The sequence below is a fragment of the Vigna radiata genome, chromosome 6, assembly GCF_000741045.1.
Source record: "Vigna radiata var. radiata cultivar VC1973A chromosome 6, Vradiata_ver6, whole genome shotgun sequence".
Taxonomy (NCBI): Eukaryota; Viridiplantae; Streptophyta; class Magnoliopsida; order Fabales; family Fabaceae; genus Vigna; species Vigna radiata.
Window position 1 is genome coordinate 20,790,145 of NC_028356.1, and position 19,472 is coordinate 20,809,616.

Sequence of the window (19,472 nt, forward strand, 5' to 3'; positions counted from 1 at the left end):
TATTCATGAAAACTTACAATATTTCATGAAGAAATGTAACTAATCAGAATCTGGTATCTCTTGGATTGATGCCTGATCAACATCTATATAAAGGGATCCTGTGCTCTACTGAAATTTATTCAGTCATTCTCTTAACACACAAATCAATTCCTGAGAATCATATTCTTGTTTAACGATAATACTAAGAGTGAGTATCATCGTTGTTGTTCTTCTTTGTATCTCAAAAGCGGATTTCGTGATCCCCTCCACTCTTATAAGGGGCGAAATATTGCTTTTAAGAAAGTGTGTATTCACGCCTAGAAGAATAAGTCTACATTGTTATTCATCTTGTTTCCCTAAGTTATTGGAAAATTGTTCCAACACGGGCATAGTATGACAAATGATTAATGGACTTAGTGAGCGAATATCACAGGCTTGATGTCAACGTTTACAAGTAATGAGCGAATCTTGCGGGATTATGGGTCAGCAGTTACAGGTAGTTAATGTCCATTACTTCAGTCTGATGCCTATAAATATAGAAATGTTAACCAGGTATTTTACTTTTGATTTGATCACATTTACACTGATTTCATCGTGACTTTGCTGACTTGCGTCAGAATGCTAACGTACAGGTCACAAACGATCAATGAGAGAACGTGGAAGATCTTGAGAATAACACAGCAAGAACAGTTTGGATTGTGTTTAATCTTGGATCTTACATCCAAAACAAGAATGTTATTAAAATATGGCAAAAGTTAAGCATATTAATATAACTGACCTGAAATATATTTGCTATTGCTTATTAGAGCTGTAGATTAACATTGCACCTCATGGAACCAAAATATCAAGCAATTTCACTTCGAAAAAAAGAAAAGCTTATTATGAAATTTTTGTGTAAATAAATTTCTGGACTGAAGAATGCCACATGACACTAAATTGCTGCCATACTGCTTTATTGAAATCGATTCGCTTTGGACAAAATATAAAATTCCATAACATTGCTCAAGGCAAATAAATGTGTAAAAGAATCATCATTTCTAATTTCAATAAGCTTTTCCCGTGCTTGCGTTACTCTACAATTGCCGATTACATCCATCGGTTTCTAAATTTCCTGCTGTAACTTTTTTTTTTCTTTTTTTTTGTTTGACAATGTTTCCCCTTTATCCCCCTCAGTGCCTGAATGGAATGACAACCTATGTTTCATTCAACGCACAAGAACAAGAAAAGAAAATAAATGAACCCCGCTAATATTACAAATCTCACCCACTTTTTCTGTACAGGTTTTTCACCATCAACTCGTTCTCCTTCATGTTCATAAACATCTTCGTTCTTTCACCTCTTATATCCGAAGTGGCAATCCAAAATTTTGGAAAGTTCTAATTTCCCCTCGAAGGCCGGCAGTTACAATCACCATACCCCAGGCTGACATTTTTTGACTTGCCCCATTAGAGAAATCCATACTCACACGAGGGCTTTGGTTTCTTGCAGCCAGAAGAAGTTTTTCCTCTGGCCATGTTGCAGAAATTCTATCAAAAAAGTAACTATTTGTGGCACTTGCAATGGTTGCATGGCGTGGACTGTTGCTGTAACCAGATGCAGATCTTGAACCCTCGGTGACAAAGTTTTCCTCTACAGGGGTAGGAGGATGATTGGCTGATGCGACTTCATCAGCATTGTTATCAAGCTCGGGTTGTTCTCCAGAAAATGTATCATGCATGTCCCATGCATCACCCATACCAGGCCAGGGAATGGCCACTGACACATCTTTACAGTGAAAATGTTCATATGATCGTGTTACAGTGACACCCTTGCTTCTGTTCGGCCTGCAATCAGCCTCATTTTTCCAGATGTATACATGAGAGTCCTCACTTGCAGCGACAACATATTTACCATTTGCTGTGAGGGATGCTGAAATTGGGCTAGTTGCATTCCGAAAGCCTGCACAAAACTTGCATCAGTTTGATCAGCAGCAAGGAAATAAGAATACTGAAGACTTGTTGCCATTTTAGCCTAAGTTGATAAGCTAGTAAGACCGCAACCTTTTCATCTGTCCAAATAAACATCACCATATACGTCTGATAAGAAAGACACAAATATCCTCCCACTCCAGACAAAACATGAAAAATAATCAAGTTTTTCTTTGACATGAATTAATAAAACAAATTTTGATGCAGATAAAAGCAGTGTAACAAATGGTTTTTCACATGTTACACTATCTTTAAATAAATTTTCACTTTATATAACTACACACCTTTAAACTTATGGACCAGATCAACACCATCAACCACCCGTATTCTTGAGTCAGCAGATGTGATAAGTACTTCTGATGAACTTCCAGGGGCAAACTGTTCAAAAATTCAGATAGGAAGACAAGTACAATGTCAAAGCAAATCCACTAAATTTGTACGCCCTCCTATTTCATTTTACTTTACTTTTTCCCCGTTCAATGTTTTGGGTAGATACAAAAAAGTAGCTTATCTCATAAAGCACAGCAGTAAATCATTATTCATTACATTACCTGGAAACCAGTAATTTTCTTATGATGTGATTTCTTTTTCTTGTTTTGCAGATTGATCTGACTCTTCTGTTGCAACTTATTTTCTGAACGAAAAAACAAAACGATAATCAGTGGCCCCACAATCACCAAAATATAAATAAATAGACACAGTTAAAAAAAAGTATCTGACAGTACCAGATGTATTATATAAGTGGCAGCTACCCTTGTATGAACCAACCAGTGCACCCTGCACCAGAAAATTTAACTGAGTTGAACATAAAATTGTACTTCTGAGTGTTCAAAAAGATTCATATTAACCTTAGACCAACCTGGCCATCAGGTGTATAACAAGCAGCAGTGACCATCTCATGTAGATCTGTCCAATCAACAACTTGTCGATCAGGAATGCTCCATATGCGAACCTTAGCATCCAAAGATCCACTAATGAAGTATCTATCATCAACAGGATTAAACTGGATGCAAGTTACTGTGGCAGAGAGAAAGAAAGATCGAAGCAAAAGTCTTAATTAGCAAAGAGCGAAAAAGGAGGCAGTAGGGAGGTCAGGGGATTCATTGTAAAATCTAATCCACCCTAATGGACAGCAAAAAGCTCTTGTACAATTAGTTTCTATTTGCAGCAGAGACGACATTTTAATAAAACTGCCTCTATGCCACAATGTGATTATCCAATCCTCAAAGAAGGGGGGATGTCTTGAAGAATATTGGATGGGGATAGGATGAACTTAGAATCGGATACAGTTGTTAGTTGGGAACAGGCAGAATAAACAATCATAAAAAGTAAAAACACAGAAAAATATACGAGTGATCAGTCATTGATCTCAATTATTCCATATGATTTCCACTCAGATTAAGGGAGAGTCTGCAATATGTAATAACTGCATTTACTCACCATAGTCACTGTGTGAAAATATTTTCAAACAAGACTTGGTAGGCAGATGCCACAGCCGCACAGTTTTGTCCATTGAAGATGAGAGCAAGTGCTGAGAAAAATTGGGGGGAAAATATATTAAAAGGATGATCTAAATATACATGCATTTTAACTCATTTGTAGAATATACTGCACTGGTTTTTCCCATATATTGAAATTTTAAGGATTTCTCAACTGACGTTAATAATAAAGATCTCTAAATAAGTAAAAGAAATCTCCAATGGAAGTTTTTCAAAGACAACATTTTGGCCTGCAATAAATATCAAACATTACAATTCATCCATAAAATTTCAATCACTCCAAAAGGTGCTCACCCAAGTCCCAGAATATTGTGACTCCAAATTTGGTACATGTAGGCAAGTCATTCATAAATTCCAAACAAAATAAAAGGAAAGGGGGAGATAAATACAGATTCTTATAAGGGAAAAAGAGACAGGATTACAGCATCTTAGTTTAGAAATGCTTTTGGGCAGTTTGAGTTTGACTTAGAAACTGGTCAAATGGAAGCTGACTTTTATATTTGACTGTCTACTAAATTTCAATTAGTCAATATCTTTCTTTTTTTCCTTTTTCTTTTTAAAACACTACCTTAAACTTACATAGGAAACAATGAAAAATGACTTCTAGATAAGATTAAAACAAAAGACAAATCTCAATAATTTATCACAAGGGCATTAATAAACCATCTGAAAAGCAATCCCAGGTTTCAAACGGGATCCTAAGCTCGTCACTCACTGGCAGATATTCTTTGTCTCTTGAGCACTCTTGAGCAGTAAGTTTTAGCTCTCGTTTGCAGATTTCATCTTAAAACAAATTGATATTAAGTGTAAGGAAATATATAAGCCACATCCTAAGAATTGAGGCAAGCTATATAGGACTTCCCAACACTCGTTTCTTTATAGTCAATCCAAATTATCTCCCTATCTATTGTTCACTATAGTGATTGCTGGAAAAATTGGATATGCCCAGAGGATTATACTGTCAAAGTAACCATTAATTATATTAATTACATTAAACAAAATGCCATCCCGTAGTTTATAAGTTACCTTCCTAAATTAACCATTTTTAAACTCCTTTCTAAAAAATGCCAAGAATAGAAATGTAATTCTATAGGAAAAATAGACCGATTTATACCCATTAAAATAAAAAATTTATAAACCAAAACATCAACATACAGGGTGTAGGGAAAAAAAAAAAGAAGGATCCAGAAACCTTCTCAATGGGCCAGAACTTCAACCACTTCATCCAACAATACATATCACAACGACTCAACCCGAACTAAAAGTAGCCTAGGAGCTCATCAACTGAACATAAACACCTTTCAATGTAATAATCAGAAAACACTAAACAAAATAATGGTAGAACCTCCCTCAAAAAGATAATCATCGTTTCCTAAACTGTATACAAAACATAACAGATAACAAAATTTGAAATCCATATTTACTCCCTTGATGCCTTTTCAACCACTTACAAGCTGTTCCACTCCCATCAATTATCTAAGAATGTCAAACCTTTCTGATATACAGATTCAGAGCAAGAAACTCACTCCAACAGTTCAGTAAATGCGAATTGCTCAGTTAACAGAAAAATGAATAATGTACAAAAGTATATCTAACGCAGGAGTGCAAAATACTCTTTACAGTTATACTGACACATTGAAATTGAACACTTTTATAGAACATCAAGACCCATATGAAAATTGGAAGCTAACCTGAGACTTAGACCATGAGAGGTCAAGAACATCATGCAGATGTCCCTGAAGGGAGCAAACTGGTTTGTCAGTGAGTGCAAACACGGTCTGCGGCACGACAAACTGGTCCAGGCTCAAGGACTTCCTACTCACGCTGGATCTCCCTTTCCTCTTCCTCTCCACATCCCTGAGCGGAGACAGCATTGCCGCAGCCGTCGGCTCCGGCGACCCATTCACCACCAAAAACATATTCACACTCCCCCCATCTTCCCCCTTCTCCCTATCGAGCAGCAGCAGCTCCCCCTTCCTCTCCCCCTCCACCACCTGCCACACATGAATCACGCAATCCTCACCAGCACTCGCTAAATACTTCCCATCCAAACTAAACTTAATGCTCCAAATAGACCCATTATGAGCCTGAATCTCCTGGCTCTTGTAAAGCGCCGTCACTTCTTTGCAACTCTTCCCATACTGCTTCACTCTCACCCTCTCCGGACCGTGAAACGCCGCGTCCTGGCTGTCGTCAGTGGCGGAGCTGGACCGCCGGCCGCCCTTCTCCGACGAGGTGTCCCTCTCATCGCTGCTCCGTCGATCCCTGTACCCGGCAACGGAGCTCGCGACACTCTTGATACTCTTCAACCAACCCCCTCCTTTCTTCTTCACCTTGGAGCCACTCGAATTGGAATCGACGCTAGCCTCTTCAACATTCTGCCTCCGCATTAACTCCTGAACGATGGGGGAGTGCCCCACAGACATCTCGAACTCCTCCATGGTCAAGTGCCTCCCAGTGGCAACCTCCCGCAGATTCTCCCAATCGTTCACCACGAACTCCTTCCCGTTGTCGAGATCGCGTATCGTGCAGAGCTCTTCGGAAGGAGGCTTGGGGTTCGGAGGCCTAGGATTGGCGGCGGCGGCGGAGGTGGTGTTTGTGGTGGTGACGTCGGATTTGGATCGGATTGGGGAAACGCGATCGCGTGGGGGAGGGTGAGGGTTTTGGCGCGTGAGGGAGGAGAGGCCGAGTGATAGTAGGAGGCGCGTGCGGCGCTCGGAGACAGAGGTGGGTTGGGAGATCCATATGTCGTAGTTGTTGGTTAGGGGGAAATTGGGGAGTGTGTCGTTTGGATGATGGGGTTGGGGTTCGTTCTCGGTTTCATCGTTGTCGGAGTTGGAATTGGAGCATGAGCAGGAGGAGGAGAGAGAGAGTAAACGGTCGTTTGAGTCGTAGAAACAGTCTTGGTCTTGGTCTTCGTCTCGCTCTCGTTCTTGTTCTTGTTCTTCTTCGTCTTCTTCTTCTCCCAAGGCTTTGCTCATGGTTTGCGGTAACGATGAGGGCTCAGAAGATTAAGATTCGGATTGGGCATTCCCATTGGCAATGAAAATGCCCAATCGATCCGATCACTGCCACCGATTAGATCCGACCCGAATGAGATGCAATACACCACAAGCACATAATAATAATAATAATAATAATAATAATAAATAATAAGAATAATGGTAGAGAGAAAGCAGAAATTAGTTTTCGGGTTCTACAGAGCCTACACTATATTGCTGTTCCTACTGCTATCGCTATGCTATGGTGTGGTAGCACACAACGCAGACACCATCAATTTTCTTTTTTTCTTTTCTCAGCGTTTCACCATATTATCAACGCATCTACCTCTTTCTCTCTCTCCCTCGCCGTTTTCTTTTGGTTTCCTCTGTCTCTGTTTTCTTCCTTTGGACTTCCAACTACTAACAAATAATAATTTCCATTCGGTGAGGGACTCCTCACTGGCTAACGCTGTTTCATCTTTCTTCACTAACTTCTTTCAACAAATAACAAAATATTCTTTTCTCTAACTTATTATATTTAACCATTTTTTTTTTCATTTTAACTTTAACCCTACATTAATGTATCATGCCCGTTACGTCATTCTCATATTCCGTTCACCAATTCAAAACAACCTTCAAATATTTCTACACTCGTTAAAAACTAATATTTTCTTTTTACATGCATTATCTAATTATACACTAAAATCTAACCAGACGTGCAAGATTAGTATTAATCTTTCAATAATCAGAACCCAGACCACGTCTTCTTCTCCTTGCTCGCTGTTATGACTTTTTTTGTCAAAAATAAAGGGTGCTTTTGACTTTAATTTTTTTTTTTTAAATTGATGTCATGAATAAGTCGAGTGAGCTCATTTTTATATATTAATTTAAAGAAAATAATTATCTAAAGATATCAGGTATATTTTAGCCATATGTCTGTCTATCACATTTTAATAATAGAATAGATCATGATACCATTGCAATTTGTCAGCACTTTTATATTAAAATAAATAAATTGTTTTCCTTTTTAAAAAAGAGAACTCATATTTTATTTTCTTAAACGATTCATCATCAATATTTAACTTTTATATATGTTACGAAGGCAAAGACAAAAATGCCCTCTCTATATTTTTGTCACGAACATGTTCCATGCCGGGAGCTGATTCCCACCAACAATCCCATTTGCATCGTTGTTAGCTAAATATTAATTCCAATGTCAGATTTTCTTTCTCATCTATAAACCCAATAATTTCGAGAAAAAAAATATATATTTTTTCTCTTATAAGAAAAATATTAGTTTGACATAATTACAGTAAAAACGTAAATTACCGGCGAGTTTTTTGACTTGGTAGACCTTCAGTAAGTGTGTTGTTTATCGATGATTTTTGACGTTTTTCGAAAAATTCTAATAATTGATAATGTCTTTTGTTACTGTAGTGAATATTATATTAGTATATAATTAAGCACGTAAGCATGATTTAAGGAGGACTAAATGCAAAGTAAGAAGGGTGTAGATGGTAGATGTGAACCAACAAAAGTTTTTGTGTTCCTGAAATTGTCTCTGGAACAGTTTATGTTCCTCAAAGTGTGTTGCATTTTAGTGAGGCAGTATAATTGTGTCTTGGATTAGCACTCAACAACACGTTTGTTTTATTTTTGACATTTCAAAGCTACCATGACAACAAAGACATTCACGAGAGGAATCTTAGGAACATTTGATTATACTAACTGGGGACAAATTGAAAAGGTAAAGCTGTGTCATTATGTAATTAACACTGTAACTTTGAAAAGTAGTGACTTACAAGGCTCACCTGAATCATGCATAGGTAGGGTTCACTAAACCTCTTTTTTATCATTAAGTATATTATATTAATTCTTTGTTTTAATAATTTAATCTTTTTTTTTTTAACTTTTTATTCTTATTCTCTTGTTCAACATGATTATATCTCAAACTTATCTTTTTCTTCCAGCAACAACCCGAATTATAATAGTTGATTGATTACCCAAACTTAATTACATTGACTGATCTAAATTAAGCTAGGCATATCCATTTAAGGACCTCCTAAATGTATATATATTTTCTCTTATTCACATGATTTTATTAGGGTTCCATCAAGGGGATAAAGCCATCCCAAATTCCTTTTCTTGGTCAAAATAAATGCTACCTAATCTTTCAATTATTGTACCCAAAAATGAATAAATGGGCATGCTAATTATAATTAGCTTCAAACTTATGTTAATTAGTTTCCCCGCATGGAGTTTTGTTTTTTAAATGATGACAGCTGCATGAGAACATTGAGAATTATTGGAACCATTATGTATAATTTTAAGATAGTTTTATTCAATGACTGGAAAGATTACAGAAGAGGAATTTTTAAAAAAATAAAACCTTGTATGTGTAAGCTATATTAACTTATTGAAAATATTGTAGTTTTCTGTAATTGCATTGAGAAAAACTTTAGATTCTTCTTGCACTAACATCAAAATAAAATAGACTTTAGACTCTAGAGATCAATTGAGGATTCCTAAATCTAAACTTTAGTAATATGTGGGAATTATGATAAACCAATATTGTTGACAACAAATATGTGAAAACAATATTTTATGGGACTAAATAAATTTCATTGATAAGGACACATATACTATAAAGGAAGAATTATTCCATTTTTTTTTATGTAATAATCATTTACATTTATTTTTTAATTAATTAGAGAACATTTAAAATATTTTTTTAAGCTATGTATTATAAAAAATAATAAATTCTAATTATGCATAAGTTTATGGTAAATAAAGATGTAAAAAAATAATTTCTTGGTATTTCTATTGAGTTTATAAACATAAATCTTATGCACTCATCATTAGCATACCATTAATTACATGGTATTCTCTGTCTGATTTATAACATTGTCTCAACAAACTTTTCTCTTGTTTCTTTCAGTTTTTGGTACACAATGATAGTAACTTTAATTTCAATTTATAATGATGATAATAATAATAATAATAATATTTTTATTAATTATTAATTATTCCATTTCAAAATAAGTTAATAAACTTAAACTATAAATTGTATATAACACGTTTTCAAGAACTAAATATATAAATTATATAGAGCCATCAAAATGGGTTACAACCCGCGAGCCAATCCGGCTTACCACGAGTTCGGGTTGGGTTGAGTTTGAAAAAATTAAATTTCTTTTATGCATGTCAGATTTCAACCCGGGCGAGTTGAACCCGTGATGAGTCACGTTGGCCCGTCAACCCACCTACCTAATTTTATTTTTTAATTTATTATTTTATTTATGAAATCCTAAAAAGTAAAATACTCTTTTCACTCACTGTGTATATAAAAAAAGTAGCATCTCCTCTCACAAATCACTCTCTCTCATTTACGGTGCTGTCACTCTCACTTCTTCAGTGAAATTCTTCAAGAAGCAGGTTTATTGTGTTTGTGTTTAGATGACATTTGGATTACATTGTACTTTTTATTATTATTTTGAATTGTCTTTAGTTTAACATCATTTTTTGGGAGTGAAATTTGTTTAAATTTGAATATAGAAAGTTTGTAATTTTTTTATTTAAAAAAATTATAATTAAACGGGCTAGTGAGTCAACCCGTTTATCTACCAACCTGTGATGAGTCGAGCTGAGTTCAGATTTTTCTGGCGCGCTAATAAATGAGCGGGTTGGGTTGACTCACTAAGTGACTAACCCGTGATGGACCGGGCTGGATCGAGCCGGATTACCCGTTTTGACAGCTCTATAATAAATATATATAGGTAATGACATTTATATGTTTACAATTAAAAATGTTAAGTATTCATTCTACGTTAAAACCTTTATTGAACCTTCAAAATGACCTCTTATTAATTAACCCATTATTGGTACAGAAGAAAGCACATAATAAACTTGATTTTTTTATTATTTTAGTAAGTACAACAGTATTTACTCTAACATGATTAACAAATAAACTCTTTCTGTATATAGTAATTAAGAGTATCTGAATCTAGACATATTCCATAGGGTACAACATTATAGCAAGCACACTTTTAATTATGATACTTAAATGTATTATTATAGTTGTTGTTTTTATAGCCAATTAATAAAGTGACGCGTTTGATAGAAACTTATAATTCTGTGATATTAAAGGTCAATTATATCGCTTACAAGTTAATTTGTCTGTAAGTGAAGACTTTGGGGTAGTACAAAAATTGAAAATAATATTAATTAATTAATTAAATACTTTACAGATCATCGTAACATGGAAACATATAATGAGCAATCAAGGCGTAACAAGTGCAAAATACTTGTACACATGCCAAATATTCTTCTTCCTTTTTCTTTTTTGTTTCCTCCTTTTTTTCATCTCATAGGAATGCTTCTTTTGTTTCTTCTAAGTTTTCAATTTAATCATGAAAAAGAATCTTCCTTTCTTCAAAACACTGAAAAAAAAAAACATAATTCAATACCAAAGGATGTTGTGATCATGTAAAAAAAATGCATGATACGATGATATATATGTTATTTCAAATTAAATATAAGATGTAAATAATCTGAATTTGTTCAATATTATATATACAGAGAGAGAGAGATGGAAATGTAGAAGAGTTGATTATAATCACGTAAGCCTTAAATTCAACGTAATAACAGTAAATTACAACTCAAAAACAGATGGAAGCATGTTGAAGAGAGAGAAAAGCATGTCTTGTTTTTTATTTGTTTCCTCAATGCTTATGAAAGTGTTGTCCGAAAAGCAGTTTGTCCTATGGTAAATGGTTTGAAGGGAAAAAGAAAGGTATATTATAAGTCTAATGCATTTTCTTTTTCTCAATCAAGAGAGACATAAAGAGATATAGAATGAAAAATGGTCGAATATATATATATGTAGTAAAATTGTTGAAATGAATAATATATATAAAGTATTTTAAAAAATAGATTTAAGAGAAATATTATAAAAATGTAAAACTACGTGCAACATTCCTTGCATGTGTGACGCAATGATTGAGTTCACCTTGCAAAGCTCATATATTCGAAGATAGTTTCCTTTTTTAACTAAAGTAAAAACTAAGTGAAACTTTAGTGAAATCGAGAGATTATTAGCTAGCAGGAAATAAGGCTTTAAGACTTCAAAATCACACTTTACATTTTGTGTTTGGTGTGGGAAACCATAGCTTTTACCTCTTTTTCTTCTTCTTCTTTTGCTTTTTTTACCCCTGTATTTTTTTACTTATGATGAAAAACAACCTTTAATACATTATTATATTTCTTTTGATCTAGCATTGTCGGTTGTTTTTTTTTTTTTTTCTGTTCCATAAATTACAATCAGTTTTGCATAATGCATCGTTATGTTGTTTATTTTAAGTGGAACTAATTGCTGGTTTTTAGAAAACTCTAGTTAGATGACCTTAAAACAATAATTAATATTACAAATACTTTTGTAATAAGACAACCTTAAGGAGAATAAAAGCACATATATTGATTGAAATATGACTTGAATTAATGTAGAAAATTACATATAATATCAATTAAAGGAAGAATTATATACGTTACTCCTTTTATATTGGTTGATGACAAAACTCATGTAGAAAAATCTTTATGTTGTCGATATTAAAGATTTAAGCAAGTTTGTTTCAGTTGGTATGATGCTTTCCATCTATATGAATTTGATGATGAATGTGTGTTTTGGTTGATCATATATTCATGTGTTGAGTTGTAATTCTTGGGTTTAGATTATATTTCAATATATGTGGTGTTTAATATTGATATTTTGTGTGTTAAATTATTTTCAAAAGATTTTAATTGAATGAAATGAATTTTAAATTGTTGAAATGTTCTTACCTTATCGAAAACACAAACTTAAACATTTTAATTGAATAAAATTGTTTTAAATGCTCAAAACCATGGAGCTTTTATTCATAATCCAATTTGATTTGTTTCAACCAATTAAAATGTGAACAAATTTATTAAAACAACTAGAAAAAGTCACTTTAAGTTATTTTAATCAAGTGAATTACTACTTGATTGAAATTGTTTGAGCAACTCATTTTACATTGTTTGATCGATTAAAACAAATTTTTACCTTTTGATTTTATCATTTTTTTTAGATTTACAAGAGAACTCAAATTAACCTTTTGTAGATGTATTTTTATGCATTTGAAACTCTTCTTTGAAAAGTAAAAGATATTTCTTGAAACTTTCTTTTAAATATCTTTTAAAAAAGAAGATTCAAGTGTTGTATTCACTAGTGGAAAAACGCTGATTAATATCGGTTATTTTGGGCTTTTAACGTCTACTAAACAACCAACGTCATTTTCGGTGACGTCAATGGGACGTCGAACATGAATATAATCGACGTCTATAATGACGTCAGTCAGTGTCATGTCCAACGTCACTAAACGTCGGAGTAGGACTAACTAGACGTCTAAAGACATTATATAGACACCGGTCTGAGCAATAACCGACGTCGAAGAGGCACTAAAGACTTCGAAAATGACACTGATTGACGTCTAAAAGGTACTATAGACGTCGGTGTATAAATTAACCGACGTCTAATACAGTGGTTGTGTTTTAGTGCAGTTTTGTTCCCGTCTTTGGATAGCCTAGTAGCACAATCTCCTTTTGCTAGTTTCCCCCTAAAAAAAGCTTGCGTCTTTTGAATTTCTTATGGCATTTCAACCAAAAACTGAACCTGGGTTGTTGCTTAGTTCCATTTTCATCCGCAAGAGGGAAAAATCACGATGAAACCATAACTAGGCAATGACCCAGTGATACACGAAGGGATGACATGGTGACACATCAAGGTCCAATCACTTGAGGAATAATCAAGAAAATACAACAAGAGTACTCGCCAAAAGGTTCAGTACTTTTTGCTATCTTTGGATGGAAAATTGGAGATCAAGGAGATGCTACAAAGCTGCCAAAACATGGAGAGGGGTAAAAGAGACCTTTATACACATGCAGGGGTGAGATTAGCTTGATAGGGGGTACACCGGGAACCTTCTTATATTAGAAATAGAAATAAACGTGTAATACATGTAGTTTCTAGAAGCTTAGCACATTTAGCACATGTTTAGAAATGTGGAACGTGATCCATCTTGGATGAGCACGTTTTCATCACCAGCCAAAGGATGAGGAGTCTATAAAACTCACCTTGGTTGCACCATGTATTCACTTTTGGATGATCATAGAAAAACTCTGCTCTCTGCTGTAATGCTTAGTCATTTTTCTTCTTTCCAAGAGCCACCCCATAGCTTGTCTCTCCATTGCAACTTTCTTCCTCTTGTGGAAGTCGTCTGAGTTGTAAACACTCCTTCAAGCTAGCCTCCATTCCATATTTCCTTTGATCAACACCTTCCTCCGCTGCTGCGAAACCCAAACACCTCCGTCCAGATCTAAATCTGCACTGTCACCGATTGGCTTCACCTCTTGTACTGTTCCATTCAAATCCTTCGGCTGATTCACCTCTACCATGGTCTACTCTCACGGATCTTCAAGAATACATCAAGCCTTGATGTATCAAGTGGTATTCAGAGCAAGGTTCCAGCCAGAACCGTGAGATAAGTGTTTTTCCTTTCATTTCCATACTGTCAGAAAATCCTGCAATGTTCTTGGTTCTGTTTTCAATTTTTTTTTTGTTCCATTTGCTTTTGATTTAGGTTCTGTTTTGAGTCTTCTTTGGTGCTAGCTGTGTTTTGCTTGAGTCCTTTGCATTTTAATAGGTTAATGTTGTTGTTTGAGTCTTTAATTTGAGCATCATATATAGTTTTGTCATAGTCATGTGCAGTTGCTTTAAAATGTTCAATTCTGGTGTTACCATGTGATGGATCTGTGAAACTTGATTGGAATAATACTTTCTCTGCATCGTTAAAACGAGCAATGACCATATTGATGAGCAGCTCAGGTGCATAAAGTTTGAGTAAGACCATCAGAATTCACGGGTTCTGAGTTTTTTGATTCTGATTCAGTAGTGTCTGTTACTGTTTCTTTGGCAAAGTCTGATCTGTTTTGCTGTTTGACTTTGAATCCATGCTTAAGTAGATCTGAACCAGTATGAATACTGATTGAGTATGAATTTGTCTTGCAATTAATCTGGTTACACTGCTGGAAAGTTCCACTTGCATTGTTATTGGCAGGAAAATCGAACTGCAATTGTCTTTTATAGTCATTTTCTGCGTGTCCAGTTTGATTGAGTATTTAGATCATTGCCAATCATCTAAACAATGTTTATGCCATTTTGAGCAACTTTCATGTGTTATTTTTCAGTCATTTGCAATGTCCAAAGTCAGATTTACATTTAATTCTAAAATTTGGATACTATAGTTGATGGTTTTGAATTGCATCAGAACTGAACTAGTCAAAATCTATTCTGCACTGATTTTGTCCAATAAGTATGATCAAACAAGTTTGAATTCATCTATGAAACATGTTTGAACAATTATAAAGTGCATATAGTCAGTTCTGTAAAATTTTCATATACCACTTCTTCCAAATTTTAGTCAAAACTGAGTCCAAAATGTTTGCAGCAGAACTGCCATGATCCAATTCTAAGAGACACTGAATTTTGGTTGCACTTGTGGTCATACAAGTTTGGTTTAGTCATTCAAACATGATTGAAATTGTTTAAGGTATGGGTGAGTGTTTAGAGTTTGGGTCATGAAGTCCAACCTTGATGAGTCTTTACCCATATCGCTTTGTAATCTTTATATTCAGTAAATTTATATGTTTGCAACATATTTGAACCAATCATTTTTTATATTCATTGCTTAAATTAGTAAGTAATCATAATTACCTAAAAAGCATAAATCCATTGGGAGACGATACTTAGACTTATAATTTATAAACATGAACGCAGGAGGTAGATACTGGAGCTTGAAGAGATGCGGTTGCATGCCTATGAATCCTCTAGGAGTTATAAAGAAAAGGTAAAATTTTATCATGACAAGAAGCTGATAAAGAGGGTTTTCAATCCAGGACAACAGGTGTTATTGTTCAATTCAAGATTGAAGTTGTTTCCTGGAAAGTTGAAGTCAAAATGGTCAGGGCCTTTTATGGTGAAGCACGTACATCCTCATGGAGTAATTGAGTTGGTGGATCCTGCTGCTGATGATCCACAGAGAAGTTGGGTGGTGAATGGTCAAAGACTTAAGCATTACGTGGGAGGAGAAGTGGAACGTCTTTCCACAATGATGAATTTGGTGGATCTGTGACCTTATTGGGTCAAGCTAATGACGTTAAAGAAGCGCTTGTTGGGAGGCAACCCATTGGTTTAAACTTAATTTTTTGGATTTTACCTTATATTTTCTTCAATTCAGTAGTGTAGGGTTAATGTACTTGGTTTGACACATTATATCTGATGATGGTTTGATTGATATTGTTGCATGATGAGTGTTGCTTAATGATGCCTGATATTGATTGATGTTAAGATTGCACTGTGATAACGTTCTAAAAACCGTTACTTTTATACTTGAAATTGATATCAAAACACACCCTTTAACGGTCTAAAAGTCGTTACTTTTATACTTGAAATTGATATCAAAACACACCCTTTATGACTTAGAATGAGCTTGAAATCACGCAAAACACTTAAGTTAGGTCACAAGAGAGTCAAAGTTGGTTTTAGAGGTATTATGCTTGGTTTTACATTGTTTTGATAGGATTTAATGAGAATTTAAGGATGGAAAGTGAAGTAGGAAGGAGTTGGACTGAAGAAGGGATGAAGAAAGGTGCAAAAGAGGAATCGCTCCCACCGCTCAGCGCTCCGCTCAGCGCCAATTCCAGCGTTGATCGTCAGCATTATGGAATTCATCATGACATAAGGCTTAAGCGCCAACATTGAGGGGTGAAAGAAGAACCGTCGCCACTACTGAGCGCCATAATCCACCGTTGAGCGTTGAGAACTTTAATTCAATACGGCATGGGGTTTGAGCGTCAATGTTGAGCGTTCTAGTAGAGTGTCGCACCTACCGCTCAACAGTCAAATCTAGCACTAAGCGCTGTAGTTGGGCTTGGGCCAAATTCTGTAATTTTCTGTAGCTTATAAATAGACCTTCATAACTATTCCAGGGTAATCTTTTGGCAGAGAAAGACGACAGAACACCTTCTACACTCCTTGGAGGAGGAATTTGGATGCTAAGGCTCCAATTCACCAATTTTAGGGTTTATTCTTCCATTCTTTTCATTAAATACATATAGTTTCACCATGTCAATGGTGAACTAAACCCTTTGTTGTAGGGGAACAATGTAATCTTTGTGAAACTCTCTTATATCAAAATTCCTATTTTATTCATATTTTTGTATGATCAATTGTTTGGGTTTTCTTCTCTGAACTTTAAAGCTTGCATTGTTTAACTCATTCAGTGTCATGATCTTTGATTTTGTTGATATGGGAACGTATGGGGAAATCTAGAACTGGGAAGAATTCTCTTGATTATGCAATACTGCCTAAGAATAGAAGTAGGACGGTCAATTGTTTTAAGCTTCTGTGATTAATGCATTAGTAATTGTTAGGGAGACTAGGAATAGTAAACTAGTAATTATGATAATCGGCTCTCTTCGCCGAGGGATCGAGTTTAGAGTAATTTAGAAAGTTGCACGAACATTGATAATAAAATGGAATATAATAGGAATAGTAGATATAGGAGAGTGGATCAGGATGAAATTTTAAACCCCAACAACTTCATTCATTCATATTCTTATATGTCAATTGATTCAACTCTTGCATTTGGATGTTTAATTTCATTTTTGCATTAAACTCTCAAATTATTATTCTTTCAAGTCATATGCGATTAATTCACATGAATGTTTAGGCCACAGAGTCCCTTGGGAAACGATATCTGGACTTACTGTTCTATAATTACTTGATACGATCTGGTACACTTGCCAGATGTAAACACACTGTATGCTGATATACAGGTGGTGGTTCACAAGCTTTGTGAACAAATGCATGATGTGATTATGGTGGTGGTTATGATGCTAAGTAGGGTATTTATCTGGGATGTTTGGAATTATGATTGAGCTTATGAGTGAGGTTTTTGAACTCTAGAGTTTTTGATTGAATGATTGCTATCTACATGAAAGCATGAATGATATTTGTTGAGATTGTTGACAACACAATTTCTATATCAATCTAGTTTTTGATGATGACAACACATTGCTTAATAACATGCATATGTTGTTTGCTGTTATTGCATATGTTGTTTGTTGGTAAATGAAAGGCAATTTTGTTTTATGTGCTGTGTGAATAGTAGAGGGAATGAGTAACCTCTTGAAACACTTGAATGATTGAGTGAAACACCTTGTCTGGTGAGGAATGATTCCATGAATCTATAATTTTATTTGTGCTTAGCTAATTGATCATTCATGAGAATAGCATCTGTTGGATATTTTATGATTGTGTGAACACCATGATAAGCTTTGAGAATGAAGGCATGTGTGCATCTTGACTGAATTCTATTGATGAGCAGATTTAAGTGATTACTTGTCTTGAAAGAAAAAAAACTTTTGAATGTGATTGAACCATTGTGATGATTGGTGGAAGACTGAGTTGCATTTTGTTTGCTTGGGGACAAGCAAAGTTCTAAGTTTGAGGTTGTGATAACAGTTCAAAAGCTGTTATTTTTATACTTAAGTTTGATACAAAACATACCCTTTATGACTTAGAAACTAGCTTAAAATCATGCATTTTACTTAAATTGGAAAATAAGAGAGTCAAAGGTGGTTTTCTTGGTTTTATGCTTGGTTTTCCTTGTTTTGGCAGCAATTTACATGAATTGGATGAAGGAAGCTGAAGTAGGAAGGAGTTGGATTCAAGAGAAGAAGGAAAAGTGCTTGAAGGAAGAATCGCAGGCACCACTCAGCGCAAATACACCGTTGAGCGCCAGCCTTGTGGAAGAATTCTCTGGCCATCGCCTAAGCGTCAACGCTGAGGGTAAATTAAGTGTCGCGCCCACCGCTGAGCGCCAGTCTCTTCAGATAGATATGGCCAAATGCTTAAGCGTCAATGCTTAGGGGAACCATGGGTATCGCGCCACTTAGCGTTAGTCTTTTCGGCTGGGCCATTTTCTGCTTTGTTTTAATGAACTATAAATAAACTTGCACGACCCTTAGAGGTGATCTTTCGGCAAACAGAACGCAGAAACACCTTCTTCACCCGTTCGAGGCGGATTTTGGATGCGAGAGCTCCAACTTATCAAATCTAGGGTTTATCTTTTCATTCTTTTCATTTTTTTCATCTAGTTTCACCAGTTCTATGGTGAACTAAACCTCCATTGTTGTTGGGGAAATGATGTAATCCTATTGAAACTCTCATATATTGAATTGATGCTTTATTTATATGCTTTCTTTTATTAATTGTTAGAGTTTTTCCTCCATTATCTTTGCATGCTTTGTTTAAGACATTATTCAATAACAATCTTTGATTTTATCTATGTGGACACATGTGGGTAGATCTAGACATGAGGGAATTATCTCGAGAGCAATATTACCTAGACATAGGGATAAGAGGACTGATTGCCTTTAAGCTTCTGTGCGAATGTAATGCATGATCAATTGCTAGGGAGACAAGACATTGTACTAGTAATTAGGATAGGCTCTTTTCACCAAGACATTGGGATTAGGGTAAATTAGAAAGTGGCATTAACATTAATGAAAAAGTAGAATTCGTAAATATATGAGAGTGGATTAGGATAAGTCGGAAACCCTAACAACACCATTCATCCATATCGTTCCACTGTCAATTGATCAATCTTTGCATGTGCATGTTTATTTTCGTTTTTGCATTCTAAACAACAATTTTCGTTAGTCAAGTCTTATTATAATCAAGGAATCACAGGAAAATCTAGGTCTATGAGTCTCTAGGGAAACGATACTTGGTCTTACCACTTATTATTACTTGATACGATTTGGTACATTTGTCGGAGTCTTATCATTATTCAGAATGTATCCAATAATGTTTTGTAAGAGCTTCCTTTATGAAAAATAACCTTTTAGCTTGGAAGATTCTTGTGTTTTGAAAGTAAAGCATAACTGCATGTTTTTGTAAGATTATCATT

At 35.0% G+C, this 19,472-nt stretch overlaps 2 protein-coding genes across 3 annotated transcripts; one reads left to right on the forward strand and one right to left on the reverse strand.

Annotated features, from left to right (window-relative positions):
- Window positions 1-991: 991 nt before the first annotated feature.
- On the reverse strand, window positions 992-6,913 carry LOC106764916 (WD repeat-containing protein 44). Of its 2 annotated transcripts, XM_022782255.1 has the most exons (8): window positions 6,655-6,913; window positions 5,137-6,513; window positions 3,387-3,477; window positions 2,806-2,963; window positions 2,672-2,723; window positions 2,498-2,580; window positions 2,231-2,324; window positions 992-1,917 (listed from the first exon to the last, which is right to left on the reverse strand). In XM_022782255.1, the coding sequence occupies exons 2-8, from the start codon at window positions 6,424-6,426 to the stop codon at window positions 1,319-1,321; spliced, it is 2,367 nt and encodes a 788-aa protein (XP_022637976.1). In that variant the 5' UTR covers window positions 6,427-6,513; window positions 6,655-6,913; the 3' UTR covers window positions 992-1,318. The 2 variants fall into 2 exon arrangements, with proteins under 2 accessions (XP_022637976.1, XP_014504842.1); XM_014649356.2 differs by having other exon boundaries at window positions 5,137-6,913.
- Window positions 6,914-15,299: 8,386 nt separating this feature from the next.
- On the forward strand, window positions 15,300-15,629 carry LOC106763558. The gene has a single exon (XM_014647730.1). The coding sequence runs from the start codon at window positions 15,300-15,302 to the stop codon at window positions 15,627-15,629; it is 330 nt and encodes a 109-aa protein (XP_014503216.1).
- The last annotated feature ends 3,843 nt before the right edge of the window (window positions 15,630-19,472 follow it).

Excerpts from the sequence above, each read along its gene's own strand:
- LOC106764916 (XM_022782255.1), bottom strand. The coding sequence starts at position 6,426 with ATGAGCAAAGCCTTGGGAGAAGAAGAAGACGAAGAAGAACAAGAACAA. Across the intron at positions 2,581-2,671 it reads CCACTTATATAATACATCTG|AAAATAAGTTGCAACAGAAG; the intron begins GTACTGTCAGAT and ends TTTTTCGTTCAG. Across the intron at positions 2,325-2,497 it reads AGAAAATTACTGGTTTCCAG|TTTGCCCCTGGAAGTTCATC; the intron begins GTAATGTAATGA and ends ATTTTTGAACAG.
- LOC106763558 (XM_014647730.1), top strand. The coding sequence starts at position 15,300 with ATGCGGTTGCATGCCTATGAATCCTCTAGGAGTTATAAAGAAAAGGTA.